Genomic DNA, 27847 nt, shown 5'->3' on the forward strand with positions numbered 1-27847 from the left:
AATAGAGCAAAAGTACTATCTTCTAAAACAAAAAGCCAGCAGATTGTGTAAGGTATTTGCAACAAATATGACAATAGAATAGTGCTTACTGCATTAAGAAATCTTATGAATTCAATAAGAAAAAATTCAGGGAATCTTTTTTGAACAACAGCAAAGATCAAAACAGGTGTTTCTCAGAAAAGAAATAATTGATAACCCTATACAAAGATGATCATAATTAAGGAAGTACCCATTATTAATAAAACAAGAAATTATTTTTAACTTATCAAAGCGTTTTTTCATTCACTCACAAATACCCGAATGCTTACTGTGTGCAAAAACTGTATTGAAAGTGTTGATAATACACCACGTTGATGACTACAGGGACACAGTTTTGTCATACCTGCTGGACCAAGATTAATTTGACATAGTGTTTTTGGAGGAAAATTTTTCAAGTGATTCAAATTAAAAATTTGCAAGCCCCTTTGACTAGAATTTATACTTCTGGGAATTTAACCGATAGCTGTACTCATGTACATGTACAGGGAGTATCATCATGATTGTTATAATTATTGGACAAAAGCTACCGCTGCTACCAGCCCTTACTGAGCTGAGTATCACAGTAGGACCGAGCTGAGTATTTATTAAGAGTATGTGTCAGGCATTCAGCTAAAAAGTCTCAAAACAGTTATAAGAGGTAAGTACTAAAATGACACTAAGACTTAAATTTTCCCCTCAAAGTCACTCAACTGGCAAACAGAAAACTTTCTAACCTTAGAACCCTACTTTGCCCCCACGTCCATCTCCTCCAGTTTGTGTGCTCCTCCTTTGTAGAGGAGATACCTGCAAACCATGGAACTGTCTGCTGATAGAGACCTGAAACATGCCTCCACGGAGCAGCACCCTGTATAGTCTTAGGGGCTACCTGGCACGCTCATCAGGAAAAAGCTCTGTGATCTAGCATCAGTAAAATGAAACAGTTCAGGATGGCGTATAAATTCCCTTCTCCCTTTGGGGGATAAATAAGAAGACTGGGCTTTGTGCATGCTGGCACATCTAAACACTCACACAGACACACGCCCAAGGAAATCAATGCAAGGACATATACAAAAATCAATACGAGGTAAGAAGGAGACAGCATAGACATCTTTCCCTAGTTCTCATTCAAATATAAATTTTTCGTGTTTTTCAAAGCCATCCCCAGTCCTTGCTGGGGAAAGTGATTTTTCACTTCTTTGAATTCCTCTAATGGAACATGAAAAAGACAAGGAGGCTGAAGAGGAGGAAAAATCAATTGCGACCTTATATATAAGGCATTATGATAATGATTTTACATGCCTTATCTCACTCGGTGCTTTTAAATATCTCTGTCTGGTCATTACTATTGACCACCTGGTGTTTTATCTGGATACTGAGCCTTAGTGAAATTCAGAAGTTCCCCGCATCCCATGACTAAGTGGAGAACTCCAAGACCACTTGGGGCAAATAGCACGATCTTAGATCTTAGCCCCTAAGCCGGCTTGCCCTGGGTTTGTCTTGACCACTTGGCACCTTTCTGTGCCTTCTCATTTGCCAGGTAGAATGTGAAGGGGTTCTGGCAGTGCACTGCTCAGACTGCAGAGCGTGGCTTCCCATACTGATGAAGTTACCTTTCATCAGTTATTTCACTTCTGCTTTGGGGTTTCCAATCTAATGAGAACTGGTCATTAATAACTCCTCATTCATAAAGGCATTTTGAGGTTTAAAATCAGCAATAATAAATACAAAACACTTATAGCAGAACTTTGCAGATACAGGAAACAACTAAATAACTCCATGTCCTTTTTCACTCCTAGGATCTAGCTCAGAGATTCCCCTAAGTGATTAATCATTACAGATTTCCCGGCTGTTAATCATTCAGCAGCATCATTTAATAATTTATAATTTGTCATAATAGGAAAATACAGACTGAACTATAGAAAATTGTGCTTTCGTAAATCAAAATCAATTACATATTGGCAATCTCATAGAATTTGGATTAATTTACATATATTAATTATTTCTAATGTCATTAAAATAAGTGAATTTATTAACACATCCAATCAATCCTGATACAAATATGTTTCTCTGTGTGTGTATGGTAAATGAATGTAATTCCCCACAAAGTATAAACATCTAGGATATATACCAAAAAATGATTTTAAATGCATCTGAAACCTGAAATTAATGTTTATCGTGTTATTTTTTTCTAACGTAGCATGCAATTGTCATGGAAAAGCTGAAGAATGCTATTATGATGAAAACGTGGCCAGAAGAAATCTGAGTTTAAATATACACGGAAAGTACATCGGAGGGGGCGTGTGCATTAATTGTACCCAAAACACTGCTGGTATAAACTGCGAGACTTGCACTGATGGCTTCTTCAGACCCAAAGGGGTAATGCGTGCTTTTTTATTCCCCATAAAGTGTTATTTTTGATTTTTTATACAAAGCTGTATTATGCAGAAAAATAATTTCAGAAGCTTGTCTATAAAGTTGAACTTCAAATTCAAAAAGGTGACTAGGAAAGTTCCATAGTTCAATTGGTATATGCCTTTGACGCTACATGCTGTGATGTATGTCCATCACTCTAGTAAGTTCCTTTGTGCCTCATTCCTGGCCATCCCCACACCTGGGCTAACTCTGTTCTGAGCATCAGTTGGTTTTGCCTTGTAGTTGACCTTATAGAAATGAAACTATAGTACATACAGGTCTGTGTCTTCTGCTCTCACTCAACATGTTTCCATGTCGTTTGTGCATCAATAGTTCTTTAAAAAAAAATTGTTGATCACCATTCCTCTGCATGAACATACCAAAACATTTCGTCTGTTCTCCTGTTGATGGATATTTGGGTCATTTCTACTTTGGGGTTAGCTCCTACAAAGGATTTTATACTAATCTTTTTGTAGTCAGGTTTTATACCAGCCTTTTTTTTAGTGATGTATTTACTTAGTGTAAATACTTATGAGTAGAAGGCTTATTTCATAGGATAGATATATGCTTGACTTTATTCTGGGTAAGAATCTGCTAACATTTTGCGAAATTAATGATAATGTACAACCTCTTGAGCGGAATGGCATATGAGTTCCAGTTGCTTCATATCATAGTTAATATTTAATAGTGACTACCTCTTTGAATTTTAGCTATCTAGCAGGAGTGCAATTGTATCTGATTATGGATTTAATTTTCACTGTAAATGCTTGTTGGTCATACCTATATCTTCTCTCGCATAGGGTTTGTTCAAGTCAAGATATCTATGTACTTTTTTCTTCTAGAGACTTAATAATTTTAACTTTCAGGCTTAAGGTTCCAAGTTTTGTGTGTGGTGTGAAAAAATGATTGGAATTTATGTGGTGTTGTAGTGCCATTTTTTGAAAATCAGTTGAGTTTATATTGTTGATATTACATGAGTCAATTTCTGGGGCAGCAGTTATAAATGTTCCATGGGTCAGTTCGTCCATCTTTGAGCTAATCCTACACTATATTGATGGTTGTAGCTTTTACTAATCCTAGAATTCACGTACTATGAGTGTACCGCATTTATTCTTCCTTTTCAAGATTATTTTGTCTTGAGTCATTTTTTTGCTATCTGCATACAATTTTTTAATTAACTTGTCAATTACAGAAAAATATTAGACGTGCTCCATAGACTCTATATACAAATGTGGATAAGGGAGTTTGGACAGATGTTGGTGAGAAAAATACAACATTGTATTTAATGTAGGGGTAAATATATATGTATATATGTATATTCATATTACATGGCTGGGTACTTTCTGGGCAGCATATATACAACACACACACATACACACATATTCAACAGCATTTCAGTATTTCATAGGCAAATAATTTAAGGGTTTTTCTGTTTTGTTCTTTTCCTATTTCATCTGGAAAATAAACGTTATCTATTATATTAGCACAGTCTAGATTAATAAAAACATTTTAACTGTAAAAGCTACTAGTTATATTAATATATGCCAGGAGTATGAGATACTTTATATGTCATTCTTTTTAATTTTAATTATATAACATCACTTTAGTTACTATTATTATCCTCATACTATAAGGAAATAAATAAACTGTACCAGGCACAGCCCGTAAGTGGCTGCACTGGGATATGAGCTTGAAATGTCCTGATTAAAGAGTCTATGTTGCCTCCTCCCAAGTTATGCTGCCTCTCAGAAATTTTATTTAAATGTTTAATATTATGTTTTATAAGCACTAAATATAAATGTCTATGTAATTAGTCATACCATGATTAATGTGAAAAATGTTGCTAGAATATAAATTTGGAGAAAACATTTTACATTGCTAATTTTGAACTATGTTACAATTAAAAGCAACTGAGAAGACTTTATCAAGGAATATATATTAGAACATACTGAGGAAACGTTATTTTTCTTTGCTTGGATGACCCTGTAGTTCCAAGATGCTCCCTGAAATATGTAGAGGTCCAGGCTTTTTTTCTTTTTCCGAAACAAATAGCTTTTTTATTTCTTTGTAGTAAATTAAATCTCATTTTTTAATTAAATCATAGTTATGTACATTAATGCAATCATGGGGTACAATGTGCTGGGTTTATATACAATTTGAGATGTTTTCATCAAACTGGTTAACATAGCCTTCATGGCATTTTCTTAGTTGTTGTGTTAAGACATTTATATTCTACACCTAGTAAATTTCACATGTACCTTGTAAGATGCACCATAGGTGTGGTCCCACCAACTAAAGGCTTTTTATCTGGGATTTTCTTTCTTTATTTTCTTACCAAAGATTTTATTTCTTTTTCAATTTTTAATTATTAGGGGTATGTAATAATTTTATATATTTATAGGGTACATGTGACATTTTGATACAGGCATACACTGTGAATTAATCAACTTAGAATCCTGGGATAGGCACCTCAGGCATTTAACATTTATTTCTGTAAGGAACATTCCAGTTCTGCTCTTAAAGTTGTTTTAAAATATACCCTAACTTATCATTGATTATAGTCACTTGGTTGTGCTATCCAGGGTTGTTCATTCTATCTATGTTCAATCTAATGCTGTTTTTGTACCCAGTAGCCATCCCCACTTTATCCCACCTCCCCACTAACGTTCCCAGCCTCTGGTAACCGTCATGCCACCTCTGTCTCTGTGAGATTGTTTTTATGTTTAGCTCCATGGATGAGTGAGTATATGCAAAATTTGTCTTTCTGTGCTTGGCTTATTTCACTTAACATGATGTTCTCCAGTTCCATCCTCGTTGGTGCAAATGACAGCATTTTGCCCATTTGTGTGGCTATGTAATATTCCATTGTGTGTATGTGCCTTGGTTTCTTTATGCATTCATCATGCATTCATCCACTGACAGGCACTTAGGCTGATTTCCTGACTTGCCTGTTGTGAATAAAGCTACCATAAGCATCAGAAGGCAGGTATCTCTCTATTATACTGACTTCCTCTCCTTTAGATTCATACCCTGCAGGGATTGCTGGGCCATGTTGTAGTTCACATTTAGTGGAAGCTTCACACTGGATGCCCTAATTTACATTCCCACCATTAGAGTACAAGGGTCCTCCTTTGCCCACATCACCAGCATTCATAATTGCCTGTCTTTTGGATAAAAGTCATTTTAACTGGGATGAAATGATAATCTCCTTATAGTTTTGACTTGTGTTTCTCTAATAAATAATGATGTGGGGCATTTTTCATATATCTGTTGGCCATTTTTCTGTCTTATTTTGAGTCATTCATTAATCATAATTATTTGATTATTTCCCATTGAGTTGTTGGAGCTCTGTATATATTCTAGTTATGTACTAATCCTTGGCAGATGGGTAGTGTAAAAATATTTTCTTCTGTTCTCTAAGTTGTCTACTCACTTTGTCAATTGGTTCTTTTGCAATACAGAAGCTTTTTAGCTTGATGTGATCCCATTTGTCCAGTTTCTTTGGTTGGCTGTGTGATGAGGTGTTACTCAATTCATCCTCATACAGACCAATGTCTGAAGCATTTCTTTATCTGGGATTTTCTTTGAAAATTTAGTAAAGGATAGAACATGATAAAACTCATATAGGAAATTCTTAATAATTATTGAACCAAAGTAACAAATACATAAGAGTTTATTATGCTGTTTTACTTTTGTGTAATTGTTTAGAATAAATTGATTTTAGAAATTGTAAATGCATGTTAAAGGTAATTTCTTATTATAATTTTATCAAAATAATTTTAGCTCTGTTATTAAAACTAGTTTGTCCAGTTTGTGAGTTGAAACATACTGCTGTTTTTATATACCTGATTAAAAGCATTTTTATATTTCTATTAGGTGTCTCCAAATTATCCCAGACCATGCCAGCCATGTCGTTGTGATCTCATTGGTTCCATCAATGAAGTGTGTGTCAAGGATGAGAAACACGCTCGACGAGGTGAGAGCTATACTAGGAGGTCACTGCTCTGATGGGAGGACAGATAAAAGCTAAATATGATTATTTTCAGAAGAATATTTTGCAGTGAATGTCACTAAAGTAATAAATCATTTCTTAACTGTATCAGTTTATTAGTATTCCCTCCAGGAAGCACTTTTGTATTCATCTCAATAATTAACTTTCTTATTTAATTATAATTCTTTAATAGTGAGAAGAGTTGAATCATTTCTATAATCATAAATTATACACATTATCTCGTATATAACCTTCAGTACATATATATATGGGGATCAAGCACAAATCTGTAGTGTATGTAATTTTTTCATGTGTTGTTAGTTTTTAGATGGTTTTGTGGATTCTAGGGATTCTAGCATGAGATGACATCAGACAGCGCTGAAGAGCAAATAGAAGAGATGGCATGTGGGGACATAGGTGACAATAGAGAAAGCAAGAAGTGCTCTAAAGGCTAAAGAAGGCGTAGTTCTGAGTTAATGAATGGACAGAGGCCGACACAAATTTCACCAAATACTTTCTTTGAGGAATGAAACTCACAATGAGCTCCAGACACAAAAGAATCAAGTGCAACATAACTCCTTGATACAAACATTTGGGAGTTGCTTCCAGAACAGTTACGCACCATGTTTAAGTAGAAAATTCACAGAATGTATCTGGAATAGTTTCTTCATATCGTGAAAAGTGAATTCTGTTTTTTGGAAAGCCTGAAATAAATCATGGCAACAGAGTAGGCTTTTTCCTCAAATGGTTAGAGTTAAAAAATGCAGTGTTTCTTTGGCACAGTTTATCTTACCTGATCTTTACAAAGCTGTAAAATTATCAATTTGAGTCGAAAATAAAGTCTTAAATCTTGAAAGATTTATAAAAACGGATGCATTTTAATGGTCAAATGATGAATTACTAAAGTCATTTTTTTCACCTTTCTTTAATTTGGTAACAACTAAATGACATTATTTTTAGTAATGTCATCTCACTCTCCCTCCCCCAACTTTTATAATAATAAATATATTATGGGTGGCACCTGTGGCTCAAAGGAGTAGGGCACCGGCCCCATATACCAGAGGTGGTGGGTTCAAACCCAGCCCCAGCCAAAAAACTGCAAAAAAAAAAGAAAAGAAAAGAAAGAAAAAGAAAAATATTATCACCAAAAGTTATTAAAAATGAAAAAGTGGAAAAATAAATATATAATCAGTGGTAACTCAGCAGTTATCACTATTAACAGTTTTGTATATTTTCTTATGCATGGAGAAACTTTTGATTTTGCTACTTTTTTTTTTTTTTTTTGAGACGGAGCCTCAAGCTATCCCCCTGGGTAGAGTGCCATGGCATCACAGCTCATAGCAATCTCCAACACCTGGGCTCAAGCGAGTCTCCCGCCTTAGCCTCCCAAGTAGCTGGGACCACAGGCGCCTGCCACAACGCCCAGCCATTTTTTGGTTGCAGCCATCATTGTTGTTTGGCGGGCCTGGGCTGGGGATTCGAACCCTCCACCTCAGGTGTATGTGGCTGGCGCCTTAGCTGCTTGAGCCACAGGCACCGAGCCGATTTTGCTACTTTTAAGTCTACCTGATGAGTTTTCCCCAAATATGTTAAAAAATTTGTCTGAAATCCAGTTTTAGCACCTAAATAATGTATAATAATGGTTGGTAATAATGGTAATAATAGTTGTGCCATAATTTTATTTACCTACTCAACATTATACAGACAGTATGATTGTTTCAAATTTTTGTTTATTGTAACTCCATTCTAATGAGGACTATTTCAGATAAATCTTTTTCAGTTATTATACAAACACCCCATACCAAAATAAAATTTTAATAGTCAGGAAGGGAATAAAATAAGTAACAATGGTGTCCTCTTCAATCTCTGTATCCCAGCTTCATTTCTGATTTTATTATAGTGAGCCTCTTCTTCTATTTTGTTCTTTCATGAGTTACATTTTAATATCTCAATAATATTATTATGAGTATTTTGTCACCATTAGATATTGTCGATTAACTCCATCTTGAAAGAAGAAAAGTTTCATTTATGGCACTTCTCTCCTTCTTTCTACCATCCACACATTTTTATTATGTATTTCTTCTTTATTTTTATTATGTTAAATAAAAAGCACAAATATCTATTTTCAGTAGTAATATTTGGTTCTAGAGCTACAAATCTTTTGCTTCAAAATTGAAATGTAATGATGAAGATTTGTAATATTTATAATGAGATTCATATTTTTCAGTATAGACTTGAGTTGCAAAATTGGGGTACCCACCTATAATACATTTTTGTCTTCATGCTTAGCCTGATAACCTCTTTAGGGAAAAAGTCTAAAATGTAGTTTAATGATTTCAACTTCTTAGTCAGATTATACAGTCAGGTAGTGGAAAGTGATATTCCAGTGTTTTATTGGCATTAACTTGATTACTAAGGAAATATGAAGATATTTCTTTTGTGAATTTTCTTTTTGTTTCTTTCATTTCCTTTAGGTGTAGGTAGTTTTTCCTCCATGTATTTTTAAGAGTTTTTAAAATATTAAAAATAATAATAGTATGTCACATTTATTCTAAAGAATTTCCTGGTTTATTTTGTGTTTAACTGTTATCAATAAGAATTTCTAATATGTGTAAAACTTAACAAATTTTTGTATGTGCGGCTTATCAAAATTTAGATAAGATTCTTTAGCTATGATACTAACACTACACTAAGATTATTATATATTTTAATATTTTCTTATTGGATTACTTACATGCTTTATAATTTCGTAATTGTGTGAATGTTTTATGTATCTGTGCATGCACGTGTGTGTATTTCCTAGTTTGCTCTTTCAGAAGTATTGAATTTGTGATCTCTGATACCGATCCCCTTGCTTGTGTAGGACCAAGGATTTTTTGTTGTTGTTCTGTGAAGCCATGCTCCATGAACTCTCGTCTACTTGATTATAATTTGCCAGTCAACCCCAGAAGAGATATTGGCTGAAAGGCTGACTTACCTCTCTGGAAGTTGGTTTTGTGGTTTCTCACCTCTAACGAGTGTCTTTATTTCCTACAAGCACAACTATTCTATTGTCTCTTCTATTTTTAACTTTTTCTTCACCTTCAACTGTTATGAACAAGTAGGGGTCTTTGGACATCTACTCCATAATATTTCCCAACACAAAAGTAGGGATAGAGATTATTTATTACATAGAGAACCTACACATTTATCTAAATTTCTAGAAATGTTAACATCAGATATAAATGTTAAATTTTTAATGCTTTTGCAAAATTATCAGATTTCATTCTCATTTGTTTATTGATGTATTACATTTAAAAATGAACTTGTAATATTAAAAATTTTTTTAATTTCAGATTTTTATGAGGCTATGTACATTTTGGTTGCATAGTTTGCTTTTGTGTGAATAAAGTCAGAGTTATAGGTATGTCCTTGTTCCAGAAAGTGTGCAGTGTGCCCATGCAGTGTACCCCCTGTTGCATGGGAATTTACCCTTCCCTTTTTCTCCCTCCTGTCTACTTGAATTTCATTGAATTCGGCTTCCATATGAACTTGCAGGGGCTGAGCAACTAGTTTCGACTTAATATTGAGTACATGTGGTGTTTATTTTTCCATTCTTAGATTTGGAGACCATTCTGCAAAATGAAGTATCACAATAGTGAAAAATATTAAACAATATTTATATTTGCCAGAATAAATTCTATTTGGTCATAATAGAAGATCCTTTTAATGCTTTAGCATGCAGTTTGGTGCCTATTTTCTATATCCTTTTTTTTCAGGATTTTTAAGTTAAGTTGGCTATGGCACCGACACCAGACAGTGGTGCTACTTTGGCAAGTCACTTAATAATTGTGATTCAGTTTCCTCGTCTGTAAAATTGGAGAAATAATAGTGTTGTATTTCATATTGATGTTTTGAACGATAATTGAAGTAAACCATATGTAGTTTAATTACCATATGTAATGCTATAAGTATGCATATAATGGCTAGCATCAAATAAATGCTTAGTTACGTCTTAGAAGTTATTGTATTTTAGATTGTCTTTGTTACATTTAAGAAGTTTTTATTAGCTTCATACCCTGAATGACATAGGTTTCCATTTTTATTCCCATGAAAATTTTTAATTAAAAAAAAATCTGTAAATTTAACTAGTATTAAGACATTTTGTGGTAGTTCTTTGATAATGTGTTCTCTTTTGGTATCTTGATTGGCTTCATTAAAGTTTCCTTTTTGCTTTTCTTTCTAGTTTTCAAACCTCTCTTTCCTCTGATGTTCATTTTTTTTTTCTGATTTTTTTTATAATTATAAGCATTCAATTTTTTTTTGCTTTTTTCATCATTTATTTATTTATATTTGTAAAATCGTAAAGAGGTGAATCATGCATGCATTAATGTATTTATGGGGTACAATGTGCTGGTTTCATATACAATTTGGAATGCTTACATCATACTAGTTAATATATCCCTCCCCTCATTTACTTAATTATTGTATTAAGACATTTATAAACTATACTTAATGGATCTGACATGTACCCTTGCAATATGCACCATAGGTGTGATCCTATCATTTACCCTCCCTCAATCTGACCTTTCCTATCCTCTCTGATCACCCCTTCTCCTCCTTCATCCTGGGCCATAGTTGTATCTTTTCTTTGTATGAAGGTGTGAGTGATTGTAAATTGGTTTCATAATAGTACTGAGTACATTGGATACTTTTCCTCCATTCTTGAGATACTTTACTAAGTAGAATATGTTCCAGCTCCATCCACATAAACATAAAAGAGGTAAAGTCTCCATCTTTTTTTTAAGACTATGTAGTATTCCATGGTATATATATACCACAATTTATTAATCCATTCATGGGTCGATGGGCACTTGGGCTTCTTCTATGACTTGGCTATTATGAAGTGAGCTGCAATGAACAACCTGGTACAAATATCTTTGTTATAAAGTGATTTTTTGTCTTTTGGATATACTCCTAGTAGAGAAATTGCGGGACCGAATGGCAGGTTTACTTTTAGATCTCTGAGTATTCTCCATACTTCTTTCCAAAAGGGACGTATTAGCTTGCATTCACACTACCAGTGCAGAAGTGTTCCCTTTTCTCCATATCTACGCCAACATCTATAGTTTTGGGATTTTGTTATGTGAGCTACTCTTACTGGAGTTAGATGATATCTCAAAGTGGTTTTGATTTGCATTTCTCTGATGATTAAAAATGATGAGCATTTTTTCATGTGTCTGTAGGCCATCTGCCTATCTTCTTTAGAGAAGCTTCTGTTCAAGTTCCTTGCCCACAATGAAATGGGATTACTTATTCTTTCCTTATTAATAAATTTGAGTTCTCTGTGGATTCTGGTTATCAAACCTCTGTCAGAAACATAAACTGCAAATATCCTCTCCCATTCTGAGGGCTATCTGCTTGCTTTACTTACTGTGTTCTTGGCTGTGCAGAAACTTTTTAGTTTGATCAGATCCTGGTAATGTATTTTTTGGTATTGCTTCAATTGCCCGTGGTGGGGGTCCTCCTCATAAAGTATTCTCCCAGGCCAATTTCTTCAAGTGTTTCCCCTGCACTCTCTCCAAGAATCTTTATAGTTTCATGTCTTATGTTTAAATCTTTTATCCAGTGAGAGTCAATTTCTGTTGAAAAACCTCAAATAGCCAAGACATTACTAAGAAATAAAAACAATTCAGGAGGTATCACACTACCAGACTTCGATCTATACTATAAATCTATAGTGATCAAAACAGCATGATACTGACACAAAAATAGAGAGGTTAGATATGTGGAAGAGAATTGAGAACCAAGAGATGAACCCAAACACTTATCGTCATTTGATCTTCAAAAATATAAATTGAGGGAAAGATTCTCTATTTAACGTATGGTGCTGGGAGAACTGGCTGGTGACTCGTAGAAGACTGAAACTAGACCCACACCTTTCCCCATTGCCAAGAATTCAATTTTAATTAACTCAATTTTGGGGGCAGCACCTGTAACTCAGTAGGTAGAGTGCCGGCCACATGCACCAGGGCTGGTGGGTTCAAACCCAGCTCCAGGCTGCTGGAAACAAACAACAAAAAAAAAGCCAGGTGTTGTGGTGGGTGCCTGTGGTCCCAGCTACTCAGGAGACTGAGGTAAGAGAATTGCTTAAGCCCAAGAGTTTGAAGTTGCTGTGAGCTGTGATGCTACAGCACTCTACAAAGGGCGACATAGTGAGACTGTCTGAAAAAAAAAAAAAATCAACTCAGTTATTTCAGATAACAACTATTTTTCTATAAGTTTATTATGGCTATAGTTTTTTATATCCAATATATGTTGCTATGTTCCTTTCTCACTACTGTTATATTCTACTATACAACTATTGAATTTGCAATTAGTCTTGACCTTAGATAATTTCTGCTTTGATAAATAGAACATTTTTGTATGTTAGTAAATGATGATCTATGGGGAATATTTGTACTTATATGCCATATGATATATAATTCAGCATTATTAGTTTATTTAAACTTTCTATGATTATTTTATTATTATTTGTAAATATTTAAGATGGGTGGGTTAATATTCTCAGTCATTGATGTTGGAACAATTTTTCTTTGATTTTCCATAGTTTTGTTTTCTATATATTCTTGTACTTTTAATTAGACCTTGATTGAAGAAGAAATGTAATAACAAGTCATATTTGTGTTGCATCTTTGGTAATGTAAAATGAATGATTGAATCTATTGTATTTGAATTTGACTTTGGCCCTAATGAATACAACTGCAATTATTTCTTCTTGTCTATATGCTTTTCTAGTACATATTTATATTCTTTTATTTTTAATGTTTCTGGTCATTTTGTGCATACAAATACACAGCACATGTGCAGGTTTGGTTTTTTTTTTTTTTTTTGAGACAGAGCCTCAAGCTGTACCCCTGGGTAGAGTGCCGTGGCATCACAGCTCACAGCTAACAGCAACCTCCAACTCCTGGGCTTAAGTGAGTCTCTTGCCTCAGCCTCCCAAGTAGTTGGGACCACAGGCACCCGCCACAACACCCGGCTATTTTTTGGTTGCAGTCATCATTGTTGTTTTGGCGGGCCCAGGCTGGATTTGAATCCACCACCTTAGGTGTATGTGGCTGGCGCCTTAGCTGCTTGAGCCACAGGCACTGAGCCACATGTGCAGGTTTTAATAAAAACAGTGAGACTGTTTAACACATTTATATGTATCTACCATGTCTGTTTGGCACCATTTTTTTCATTCTATTTTATGCTTTATCACCACGTTATTTCTCCCTCCTTTTTTCTTTTCTCCTTTCTTTTTTTTTTTTTCAATTTTGACAGGGCCGGCACCCTACTCCTGTGAGCCACAGGTGCCGCCCCTTTCTTTTTCTTGATGGATTATATTTTATTGATTTGCCTTTATCTTTTTCCAGCTTATGAAAGTTGATATCTTGTATACATTTGCCTTGATTGTTGTTCTAGTTTTCTAATCAAAAGCATGAATAAAAATTGTCTTTGGAATCTCTATGGGAAAAGAATGTAAATTTAAATTACTTTCATTTCCTTCATCTATTTCTCCCTTTCCATAAAATATCCACCACCACCACCACCCCTGGACACTTCTGTGTCTTGACTTTAATGATATTGCCTTTAATAATGTTGTCCTTAGATTATTATTGTTGAACTGTTGTTTTAAGTAATGTATCTTTATTTCCAAAGCTCTTTTTCATCTTGTGATAGCATGGCAGGGCAGGCTTGTTTTATGGGCATCATGTATACACCAATTACTGTTTATACTTCTCAATGTGGTGTCATCAGCCTAAGTGTTGTGGAAATTATTCCTTGATCATTGTTACAGTTTTTCTGCAGCCTGAGTTTTGGTAGATGCTTTGAGTAGAAGATGCTGTTAGAACATCATAGCTAGCTTCTAATTAAACCCTATATTATATCTTTGGTTTTAACTTTATTGATGTACAGTAAAAATCTAATTTTGGTGCCAAAATAGTATATTAGCTATGTATTATAATTGAAACTATAAAAAATAAAATTGTGTATTTGTTTAAAAAATGTTAATATTTGGCTCATCTTCCCTTAGGCCTGGCACCTGGGTCCTGTCATTGCAAAACTGGTTTTGGAGGAGTGAGCTGTGATCGGTGTGCCAGGGGCTACATGGGCTACCCGGCCTGCAAGCCCTGTAACTGCAGTGGCTCAGGGAGCACAAATGAGGACCCTTGTTTTGGACCCTGTAACTGCAAGGTATGTTGTTATTCCAGTAATGTCTCACTGTCCAGGAAGAGGTTATTTTCCTTGGCATCTCTGTTATGTCTCCTAACATTAAGCAATTGTAACATCTCCTGTAAATATCTACTATGTATTCTGTCTGTGGTGTTGCTGTAAGTGTCTTTAAATGCCTACCAGGTTCACTGCAGCAGAGAGTTTATAAGGCCCTGGGCATTTATCTGAAAACCTACAAATTCAGAGAGGATAAATCACCTTCCGAGCCCGTGACATTTCATACCCAAAACACTTTCCCCTCCATTGTCCAAGTAGTCTGTTAATTTAAAAAATACGTCGCACTAAAAATATCAGCCCTTAAAGACCTCAGATTTATTTTGCATTTGATTCTGAAAATAATTATATCAAGAGTTTCATTCTAGATTTTAATCTTCAGAACAGGTTTTAAAATATGTGTCGTGTTCATGCTCTTCTTTTTAATTACCAGAAATGTATGAAGCCTTCATGAAATTGATTAAAGGTTCAATATTTTCTCCCTCAAATTCTTGTAGAAATGCAACCTCATTTGTTGCATAGGCTGAGCTAATAACATATCTTTTTAAGACATCTGCAGCTTATACATTGTAGAGGAAACATAGAGGCAGCATCAATCTAAAATAAGAAGACTGATTTGCTCTAGCTGTAGTAATCAGCTCCAGAACATTCGAATCAGACAGCAGACAGCTACATTAGCTGAGAGAATAAACAATTCTTGCAAGAAGTTAGCATGCCATACTTACATAGAAATGAAGACTTCTTCTTTCTTCCTTTGTTTTCAATAAAGATAGAACCTATTAGAAATATGTTCTTTATTAAATTAATAGTCTTATCTCGACAGAAGTAAAATACTATGTGCTTATAGGTGATACAGGTGGGCCCGTATGTGTATACAAACATTAATCCCTAATGTAAATGGCACTTAGTAGGATCAAATGTTAAGTGTGTTTGTATCGGAACAAGAATGTCTGACATATCAAGCTAATTATTATAATAGTTTCATGATAGATGTACACTACATCTGGATCAATTTAGGTACCTATTATGAACTACTGAAACAATAAAACGCCTGTCTACACAAAGAAACAGAAAGTCTATAAGTCTGTGGCAAAGACTTGTCATGTGCTGAGTATAGTAATTTTCTAGATCTAGTATATTTCATTCCAATATTATCTGAAATGAAAAATTGCTCTGGTAGACCAAGATTGTATTGCAGTCTGGGAGTGACTGCTCACTTAAGGAAACCTCCCTTCCCTGTCCCGAAAGCTTTTTGGTCCATCCTGCAGGCTCTTAGTACCTCTACTCTAATATTTATCAAAACACGTTGTGTGCATGCTTTATTCTGTTTAAAACTCCATAAAAATCTCCAACCTTTACCACTTTCCAAATAAAGGACAGACAACACTAAGATTAAAATGGAAGCAATACCTCCCAAGTCTCTAAAACATAGGAAATCAAACAGGGAAGAACAAAGGGAAGCGTTTTTATACAGCTACTATTCATAACATGGCGATGTCTAGTACATATCTATAAGAAAACAGAAACACACAGGTTTATTCTCTTTGGTAAATACATTGAACAGCAAGAAATTCTAGAACTAGACAGTGTAGTGATTAGCAGAGCTGCTTACCCCCTGTTCTCTGCCTGACTCAATATTGTACTGAGACTGATTATAATCCTAAAAGAGAAATGCCTCCTGCAAAGACGCTTGACACTCTACATACACAATTAAACTGCAACAACAAACAGCAATTAAGAAATCATAAAAGAGAATGAAAAATTAAGTAAATAACATCATTAAAAGGAAGGCCTTTTAACCATCTGATTTTTAAAAGTAGAAAACTGTTAAGTTCTTATAAACTAAATTCTTTTTTAGGATAAAAACTTCCAGAAAGCAATTTTCATGAAGTATCTACATAAGTTAAAAATCACAAATTATTTCCATGTAATGTATGAGTTATATCACAAAATTATATCATAATATCACAATAATTTTACAATATATCACAACGCATACAAATAAATGGCTATATGAGGCCTAACAATTAAATTAGTGAACTCAACCTAAAAAAAGTGTTACATACCTCATTACAGAATATCACTACAATCACCTTTGAGGTACTCCCATTGGTAATCTATGCACTGATGCCAGTGCCTAGTCTACCCTTCATAGCAATTTTGGAACTCATTTTTTAGAATGGCCACTAAAATTGTCATTGTATTACACCTGATATCCTGAATGTCATCAAAATATCTTCCTTTCAATATTTCCTTTGTCTTTAGGTAAGGAAAAAAGTTACTGAGGGCCCGATTGGGTGAGTAGTGATTGTATTCCAATACAGTTATTTGTTTATCGGCTAAAACCTCCATCAGAGACAATGCCATGTAAGCAGGTGCATTGTCATGATGCAAGAACCATGAATTAGTAAAAGGTTCAGGTTATTTTCAACATTTACAAATAGTAAACTTGGTTAACTGTTCAGTTGATACAAATTCATTATGAATAATCCCTCTGATAACAAAAAGCTTAGCAATATCATTCTGACTCTTGATTTGGACTGATGGAATTTTATTGGTCATGGAGAATTGGCTGAATTCCATCATGCACTTTGTTGCTTTGTTTCAGAATCGTATTAGTACACCCATGTTTCATCACCAGTCATGACATAGCCCAAAACATTGACTTGCCTCTCCAAAAGGTCTTGGCAAACTTCAACTCTTTTTTGCCTTTGTTCATCAGTGAGCTCTTTTAGGACCATTGTTCCATATACTTTTCTCATGCTCAGGCTTTCATGAAGATTTTTCTATTTCTCTGTTGATGTGATGTACTTGGTCTTCTATGCTTCTCACACTCAGCCAATGATTCTGACTCATAGTTCACTGAATATTTGCAATGTTTTTCATCAGTTCTGCTCATTACTAGCCACCTTGACCTCTCTTCATCAGTGACCCTCTACCTTTAGAAAAAGTGTTCAATCTATTTGTACACTGCCATTCTCTTCATGGCATTATCCTCATAAACATGGACTAACCATGCTCCTGATTTCATGTCCACTCTTGCCAAATTTAACAAGACATTTAATGTTTGTTGATTTCTCTAATTCAAGCTCTGACATTCTTGCAATTGCACACAGAAACACACAATAATAATGAATGCCACTGAGTAAGACAACCCCACATGTCAACAGGAGCACAGCTGTGCAACACTGATATACCAAGGTTATGATACCTTACCAAATTGTTTGTACAGTACTAACAATGTAAGTGCACTGTGGCAAGTTTGTGAACTTAATTGTCAGACCTTGTAGCCTCTTATTAAAAGAATAATAATTAACCTAGTATTTCAACAAAGTACTTATAACTTAAATACTGAAAAGAGCTTATTCATATAGAGAGAAATGTGATAACTTATACTAGTTAACACAAACATGACTTGATGTAGCTGTATCAACTTATGATAAGAAATAACATGTATCAGAATGCTATGTTAGAAGCAAAATTTTATTGAGAGACTAAGATACTGAAGATTTAAATTCAAATAAAATTACAGTTTTTTGGCTGTACAGGAAGAATATATGTCCATATATTCATACCAAAATTAGTAACTTTGAGTATTTATTTATAGATAAAAATAATATAAATTACATTTAAAATAATTTCTGTATTAAGTATTCATCTCCAAAATGCATTTATCTTAAACATTTGTATATTTACTTCCTAATTCTATAATATATGAATTTTTTATAATTTTTATTAGAAGAAATATATGTCTCCCTTCTTGAAGTATGAAATATATGTCTCCCTTCTTGAAGTCTTAAAATGCAATTTAAGCATAAATTCAAGAAAACTAAGCAACCAAAATCATGAGAGGTGGAGAAAAAGGGTGAGGAGAGAGGCTTGTCTCAATTCCATATCAAGGCTAAGGTTTAGTTAGGGTTGTAATTCCCTCACTAGCTTGACAGTGGGATTTGAACCAACAGAGGGAAATTACAACTGAACTCACTTAATCAGGGATTCTTAGAAATGCTTTTCAATAGTGAAATAGGGCTAGAATATTGTTCCTGCAAGCCTGCAGAGTCAGGTGAAAAATTTTCTTTTTCTTTTGAGCGTCTGGGGGATTAAAGATTAGTACCTGGTGCAGGAACAAATTCCCAAACCTTTGTGTCACATGGGAATAGGGTCAATTTTATTTTCCCTTTATGTGCTAGAATTCTTCAAGAAGACAAGCAAACAGTATTTCTATAGGGAAAAACACACACATACATACATATATATATATGTATGTATACACACACAGCCTTAATTGAAAATTAGCTCAATGTAAAGCAATGCAGTGCACAAAAGGAGAATAACTAGAAAAAGAAATGAGTAGCCACAAATGCCAAAAAAAAAGAATGAGGAAGGATAATCTTAAAGAAACTGTATAATCATAAAAATATGTGATTTTATATATATATTGTGAAAGTACGTTTAAAATGTGATTCTGAGATCAGGAATAGAAAAAGAAAGAATAGGAAACTATAATATTAAACAGGCACTACATTAAAATAAATAGGTTTAGAAAAGAAACTCAAATTTCTAGAAATTTATATGCTGTATATGTATTCCACACACGTATACATACAGTGTGCCAAAAAATGTGTACACATTTTAAGAAAAGAAAAAATGTATGAAAATGGTAATACTCAATACCAGTAGCAAAAGGTAAATGCAAGTCACGCATGAGTTCTGCAATCACAAGAGGTGCTCAGAATGGTTGCCAGCATCATCCATACACTTCTGACTATGGTGAACTATTACTGTTTGAGCAACTATGTGAGGCCTCCTAGATCTTCCCTTGTGCACATCACACACAGTACCAGGTATCCAAACTTACCATGAATGCCTGCAATTCAGAGGCATGTTGAAGATTCTGTTGCATGCTCACACCTCCATCAGTGTTGTACTTTCTAGTGAAATAATAGAGAAATCATTAACTCAAATAGTTTTTGTAATAGGGACTAAAATCATCTCTCTCTGCCTGCTCTCATTCTCTGCCTAGCAGACTTACACTAGCAGCTGCCCCCACCCCTTGGAGTTCCATTTTTGCAAGCTACTAGGAGCCCAGCAAACAAAGGAAACCTAAATTCTTCTCTTGACTTTTACCAGATCCCTTGCCTTTTAGAATTTGTTCCTATGGCTTCAAGTGCCTCCTAAAAATCTCCTGGACAGACAATAAAGGTGAGAACATCAGGCCTCAGCATCAAAAATGCCTGGAAAAAGTCTGTCTTTCTCCTGCCAGAGAAAAAGCAGAAAAGGGGATGACCAGTTTTCACCACAGCCTGTGAATATGGCTAGAATTTCCTCTTCTCTCTGCCCTCCTTGCATTCAGCTAGCCACTGGACCTCAGGGTGGGCATATTTCCTTTCTTTCTTAGTGCTGCCAGGCCACCTCTCTGCTCTCTGTTCTTTCTCTCTTTCCTCACTCTCTTCCTTTCATTAACTCCCTCTCTGCTCCTAAAAGGTAAAATAAACTTACACTCTTAGATCCTAAGAGTGATCTTAGGTCTAGAGAAATTCTTTTCTCATCCCATGTGGAGTAGCCACTGAGCTTTCCTCTCTACCATTTCCACAACAGTTTCGTCCAAATCCAATTCACAGTGGTCTTGTGATCTCCAACAACCCTGGGCCTCTGTTGTTTTCTCTGCGTGTCCTGCCTGTCACATGGTGATGCTAAAATTCATTTGATTAATGCCATCTTTTGAGCAAACATCATGCTACACATTACTTGTCACAATTCAACTTCAAAAAGGAACACTTGGATAACATTTCTGGAAATGCATATACATTTTTTTGGCCCCCTGTGTGTGTGGTCATTGAAATTAAAGGCTCCATGGAATACTATGCAGCCCTAAAGAAGGATGGAGACTTTTCCTCCTTCATGTTTACATGGATGAAGCTGGAAAATATTTTTCTTAGCAAAGTATCTCAAGAGTGGAAGAAAAAGTATCCAATGTACTCTGCCCTACTATGAAACTAATTTATAGGTTTCATAGGAAAGCTATAACCCAATTATAGCCCAAAAATATGGGAGAAGGGGGAGGGAGGGAAAGGGAGGGGGTAGGGAATGGGTGGAGGGAGGGTGATTGGTGGGATCACATCTATGGTTCATCTTTTAAGGGTACATGTGAATCTTTATAAATGAAGAATATAAATGTCTTAACACAATAACTAAGAAAATGACATGAAGGCTATGTTAACTGTTTAATAAAAATATTTCAAATTATATATAAAAATAGCACACTGTACCCCACAGTTATGATCTAATTAAAAAAAAAAACAACTCCCTAGATAAGTTAATAAGAGATTAGAAACTACTTGATAGGGAATCAGAAATACAGACCTGAGGAAATTACCTATAAATCATCATAGGGAAGTAAAGAACTGAAAATATGATCTGAGCTGACTGATAGAATTAAAAATTTCAAAAGAAATAAAAGAATTATAAATTTCAACAGAAGTTTAGCAGAAGTTGGCAAAGAAGAGTCAGAGGAAATTGAGGAGAAACAATATTCAAGAAATAATGAAGGAGAAAAACATGAGAATGAATCCAAGATAATTATAAATTCTTAGTTTGAAGAACATTAAAAAGAAAACCTGTCCACCAGCAAGACAAAGAGGAGAATCCTAACCTACAGGCAATTCAATTGTCTTGATTGTGAGTTCTTACTACTCATAGTCCGACTTTATTTAAAGAAACATTAAATGATGTATTTATTGTACCCAGAAGAGAATTCCACTAGATTGCAGTTTGCAATAACCAATGTGTAGAAAGAAGTAGCATTTCTACAGTGACAAGAAAATAGAGAGGGTAAGAAAAATATTTAAAATAGCAACAAAAACTTTATGATACCTAGAAATAAATGCTTTTAAAGTAGGAGATAATATTTAAAGGCTACTGAAGAACATAAAAATTTATATGAGGAAATAGCTCTTCATCAAGTACCAATGAAAATCTGGGGAAATGGAAGTGTTTTCTATTGCTGTTATTAGGGTGAATTAGTACCATAATTTAAGAGGGCAATATGGCGTTGTCTAGTGTCTTTGAAGATTATAAAACCATGTCAACTAGCAATTCTACATCTAAGCATTTACCCTAAAGCAACTCTTATGTTACTCACAAAGAGGTAAATGAAAGACCATAGTCTACGATGTAGGATATAATGAAAATAAGAAAAAATATTAAAACATCTCAAATAGCAAACATAAATCATAATATTTTCATTTAATATGATCAAAGAAAGAATTAAAAAGAATGAAACATGTCTATGTTTGTAAACATGAATACCTTAAACAACTTCAGGTAGAGTTAAGATAAATACCATTATGTGTGGTGTTACTTATGTCAAGTTACAAAACAGAAAACAATTCTGTACTGTTTGTAAACACACAATATATATAATTTAAAAACTTAAATATACTTATATGGCATACACTAATTTCACAATAGTAGTTGACTCTAGAGAAAGAGGAAAGGGAATAGAACAGAAGTGAAATGAGATTCCCTGTGTACATTATTTCTTTAAAGACATATCTGAAGCAAAAACATGTAAAATGTAAATGTAGATAATGGATTCCATATTATATGTACTTTTCTGATGCTTTAAAATAATTCCTTATTTTAAATTTCTTCAACTGAAGGTAAAAAGGAATTCCAGATATAAAAAGAGATAAATGAAATTCTTAATACAATGTCAACTAAAACATTATTTCCTTTATAAGATTTTCTCTTACAGTGTTATTCAGATAAATGATATTAATGAATATCATGCTCATTATATTTCCAAATATTAAAACAGGGCCAGCTCAAGAGAGTGAAATGTTTATGAATACATTTGTACTCTTAAAAATTGTGACTGTCTCCTCATATGAATTACACGGATCAAATCATTCTAAGATATATAACAAGTCAATTGGATGTAAATGCTGTCTGATTCTCGGTATTTGTTTATTTCAAGTACTTGATGTCATTTTATTCATTCAAAGTCAGCTAATCTGCAGGATTTTATAAAAATATATATATTGACCTTGATCTAGGCAGGAACATGTGCTGTTATCTTTGTCAAAGTCTTATAATAGAAAGATAAACAGTAAATTAAAAGACTAGTAATCGAAGTCTATATTTTTCACTTTTTTTGCTTTGTTTTTATTGTAACTTCTGTATCTACTGACTCACAGGCCTCTGTGGCCTGGCCTTGGCTTACCTCTCCAGAATACTTCAGTCATTGTCTTCCAGTGTTGCTTAAATTCCTTGAGTCAACAAGTTCTTTATAACTCTGGAATTTTACAGGTGCTATTAAGACCATAGAAAACCTCATTTCTAGCCCACTTTGCTTAGCAAGGCATTTTTCAAGGCTCAGCTTAACTTCTTCTTTCTCAGCAAAGCTGCCCTAGATCCCCTGGTATATATTATTCTCCTTCCATAATCACTTTTCACACCTTTTTCTTTCCTTTTATGAGCTTCTTATAATTTTCAGTTCTATTTTATGTCTATCTTATCTCCGGTGATGACACTGACCCTATATATTCTCTTCATCACCACACAGTAAGAGGGTAGCAGGGTGACTCAGACCTAAAAAAGAGGGAAGGAAGTAAACCAAAAACTTGTGATGCTTTGACAGTCACTTAACCTATCTAACCCCATTTCACAATCTATGGAAATGGTGATATTAAATCTTCCTTGCTTAACTCTCAAAACTCTCAAAGGTATAATTATAATGTCAAAACCCTGGTACAAGTATGAAGTATCAATAGAATCATAACTACCTTCTGGATTATATATTTTTTAATATTGCTTGTCACAAATAGAAATTTTCATTCTTTCTCTCTAATTGGATTTTTACAGTGCATTAACACTTTTATTTTTGGATTTCTATCCTCTTTTTCACTTGTGCATAGGAATGGATACCTCATTAATTTGTTAGACTTGTTCCGTAGGCATTTTATAGAGAACCACCAATTTATGCATTTGATACTGAATCTAAATTACAGATGTAAAATTTTGGCATAAAAAGTCCATGTAGGAATTGGTCTTTTGTGACAGCTACAGTTCAAGTAATATTGTGTTAATCAAATTTTACATTGACAAAGATTCTCCTTGACCATCTTTAGTCATCCTCTTCTGAGCCCTTTTGTTGACTAGGCCTTGTCTTTGGGCCTTATTCTTAAGCCTACCCCAGTTGTAGCAAGAAGCCTGCTAGTCAGTTTGACATGTGATCATCCTGGCCTACCTTCAGCAAAAATCCTGCTAGGTTGATTTAGCAAGAATCTCCCCTAATTTGATGTTTCCTCTTAGTAATGGTCCACTGAACAAACTCCTAACCTCCTCTTTAGATATAAATCCACACTTGCTCATGCTGACTTGAAATGGTGCCCAGTTCTATGATGGCGTCTTTTCCCCCCTATTGCAGTGGTTCTCAACCTTCTTAATGCTGCAATGCTTTAATACAGTTCCTCATGTTGTGGCGACTGCTCAACCATAAAATTATTTTCATTGCTACTTCATAACTGTAATTTTGCTACTGTTATGAATTGTAATGTAAATATCTGATATTCAGGATGGTCTTAGGCAACCCCTGTGAAAGGCTTGTTTGACCCCCAAAGGGGTTGCAACCCACAGGTTGAGAACCACTGCCCTATTGTAATAGTTTGTTAATAAAATCTAACTTTACCATTTTAACTGATATCCACCTCTGGTTCTCTTGGAGAATATTAAAAGTTAAGCTTGTGAAAAGTCAAAACTAATTTTTATTCATTTTCTTCTTTCTGTCTCTCCCTCCATCTCTCTCCTCTCTCTCTCCCACCAACCTCTAATTATCTAGCCTTGGAACAGTATGTTTTAAGAGTAAACTTATTCAACAAATACTGCTAATTAACTCATTAGCGTCCTTTTTGTTAACTTCTTTTAATACTGGGATGCATTAGTGTGAAGGCCATAACAGAAGAAAGCCTGTAATTGACTAAAAACACCGAGAAAACAAAACATGACTGCAAAATTTCTGAAGCAATTATCACAAGAAATAACGTAAATATCACAGGAGATATTCCTGGCAACTTTGTCAATAGAATTCCCAGTTGACTAACAATCAGTGTTAATCATATGCTGCTGAAGTTGTACCTCATTTACAAGGCAGCAGCTTCATGTGAACAAATACAGGGAAACTATTGGGTTATAGCACTGAAATCAGGGCTTTTAATGTACCCAGCACTGGAATACTGTATATTGTGCTGGATAGGTAATTTTTTTCGTTTGTCAAAAAGAAAACATTTGACAAATGAAATTTAACTTAGATTCATTGAGGAAAAAAAAGATTCATGACTTAGGCATCATTCAGAACCAGAAGAGGTCCAGAGAGCTCTGCTCTCTAATGTAAGCAATATTTATAGACAAAACTCAAAACTGAAGCACACCAATAGCCTGATTGGTTACAGCTAGACTTTTGCCTTATTTGGACATGTCTGATAAGTTGGTAGTCTGATGGCAGAAATAGTCTATTGCCTATTTCTCCACAGACAAACTGTACTATGACAAAAAGAAAATTGATATCAGTTCAAAAATATCTGTTTTCAAGAAACCAAAAATCAAAGAATTTTTTAAGATTCTTCCAATTCAACTTTGTTGTTAGGAAAAATAATACTAAAGGGAAAAAAAGTAGCCTTTATAAATGTTTTATAGGGTAAACCACAACATATTTAATTAGACATTTAGCTAATAATGTTCAATGGAAGGAAATATGTGTTATTTAAAGCATACTTTTCTCCCTAATGGGACAAAATATTGGTTCTTGAGAGGCAAAAATTTCATATTCATTTTATATATAAGGCAAGCATATTCACACAGGACATTTGTACTTAAAAGTATATCCATATCATTAAAATTTCTGAGAGGGATGATTATGAAAAAATGAATAAATAGGCTTCATAATAATGAAAAATAAGTATAATAGGTTAAGAACTCTGCCTTAAATGAAGGGACATTTTGAATATCACATTATGTAAGAATGCAAACATATTTATTATATAAATTATTTACAATGGAAAAATGATTGACTATTAATCCATATTTAATTTGTATTAATATAATCAATTGGAATAATCTAGAAATAAACAGTAAATGTAGAGTATTAGAATATTGTATTTCTCTAGAGTAAAAGTCTGGAACATTCTGGAAATTACCCTATTTTGTAGATTTCAGTTCTCACTTATAAGAGGGAGCTAAACAATGAGACTATCTGGTTACACAGTGGTGTGATAGACACTCAAAACAAAGATAAGGGAAGAACGAAAGGAAGGTAAAAGATAACAAATTACCTATCCTGCACAATATACAGTATTCCAGTGATAGGTACATTAAAAACCCTGATTTCAGTATTATATAATTCTTCTCAAGTAACAAGAAACATTGTACCCCTTAAATCTATTGAAATTAAAAATAAAAAACTAAATTTGCATATTGAAAAGAATTACAAATGGATTCACAAAGAAAATATTAAAATGAACTTACTGGATTTACTTTAACTCCTGGGGGAAATACTGAGAGATTTAATACAATTACACTCCCTTTTGTTCAGATGGACAATTAAAATAACTTCTATAAAATTCATTAAATTATATGTTAACTCTTTTAAAACTTGATTAGTATAAAGAAGCAACAAAATAATAAAGGAAAGAGAAATGTCATAATGATTAAAATAGCATTTGGGATAGAAGTTGTAAACTTTTACCATCATTATCAGATAAACTTTACTATCATTATTAGATCAATTAGATTCTCATCTTCGTCCGGGGCTGAGTAGGATGATAACAGGTGTAAGATAGGGTACCTGCCAACCTTATAATGTAAATGGCAAGGTAAAAACAAAAACAACAGTTTTATAGTTTGTATCTCTTTCTCTCTCTCTTTCTCAATAAATGTCCTTGAGGAGATATTCTTTCACATCAAGAAACATTCCAGTTGAAGAGGACAGTGCTCAGAGTAGCCTTTTTTAATCCTATCATTAAACCTCAAGATACATCTTTTTTGTTCAATCCTATGGATTTTCTGTCTTATTTTTAATTCAGGGGCATAGAGGATTCTAGAGATGAGTCTGGTGTCAGAACCAGGGCATGTTCTCTGTTTCCATATTAGGGAGTGATTTCCTTTCTACTTTATATTATACTTATCTGTACACTTCCCTTATTTCCTTTGCTATAATCTTCTTGAGGGCATTTTTATATCTCCTTTGATTATCTCATAGAATACCTTGTACAAAGTAGCTCAACTATGATTTGATGAATAAGAAATGTAAAGAATAAAAGAACAATGAAAAACAGTGTGCAGAAAGTTTATTAATAATTTGACATTAATAGCAAGGGAAATTAAATTGCTCAAGGAGCTCACCCATAAGGCAAATGGTTTACTCTCAAACTGGAAAACAAAAAATTAGGTCCTGAACAACTGATATTGAGATGATCTTCCACGAATGAATCAGGACTGCAATTGGGGGCTGATTCATGGATGATAAAGGTTGATGAGTCACAGCAAAGTTTTGAGAAAGTAATAATGCCTCTGGGAACCCATAGAAAGAGTTGGGATCAAGGCTAACAAAATAGTGTATATTAGAAAACTAAAAGAAGGCAGGAAATTTATGTCTCTCCATAGGTGCCCATGAAAGTCCTGGGATTGAATTGCGCTGCTCTAAATTACATAAAATACACAGAATATTGAACTGTCATGTTCTTTCGTAAATCACTGTTTTAAAATTAATATTTTTGGAAACACAATTCTCAAAATAAGAAATTACTAGGCGGCACCTGTGGCTCAAAGGAGTAGGGCACATATACCAGAGGTGGTGGATTCAAACCCGGCCCCAGCCAAAAAAAAAAAATGCAAAAAAAAAAAAAAGAAATTACTTAGATATTGGCTGGGCATGGTAGCTCACATCTATAATCCTAGCACTCAGGGAGGCCAAGGCAGGAGTATTGCTTGAGCTCAGAAGTTTGAGACCAGCCTGAGCAAGAGAGAAACCCTGTTTCTACTAAAAATGTAAAAATTAGCTGGGTATCATGGTAGGCTCCTGTAGACCCAGCTGTTTGGGGGGCTGAGGCAGGAGGATCATTTAGCCCAGAAGTTTGAGGTTACTATGAGCTGGACTGAGGCCATGGAATTCTAGTC

The 27847-nt window shown here is 34.2% G+C and overlaps 1 protein-coding gene across 2 annotated transcripts in view; it reads left to right on the forward strand.

Moving 5' to 3' along the window:
- LAMA2 (laminin subunit alpha 2) overlaps positions 1-27847 on the forward strand; it is a 614120-nt gene that overhangs the window by 257006 nt on the left and 329267 nt on the right. For both annotated transcript variants that reach the window (XM_003781659.1, XM_003781660.1), the window contains exons 8-10: positions 2216-2394; positions 6307-6406; positions 14481-14641. In XM_003781659.1, the coding sequence (XP_003781707.1) occupies positions 2216-2394; positions 6307-6406; positions 14481-14641 (440 nt within the window). The remainder of the gene's footprint in view (positions 1-2215; positions 2395-6306; positions 6407-14480; positions 14642-27847) is intronic.

This window comes from Otolemur garnettii, unplaced genomic scaffold (genome assembly GCF_000181295.1).
Source record: "Otolemur garnettii isolate 467f Iridium unplaced genomic scaffold, OtoGar3 scaffold00002, whole genome shotgun sequence".
Taxonomy (NCBI): Eukaryota; Metazoa; Chordata; class Mammalia; order Primates; family Galagidae; genus Otolemur; species Otolemur garnettii.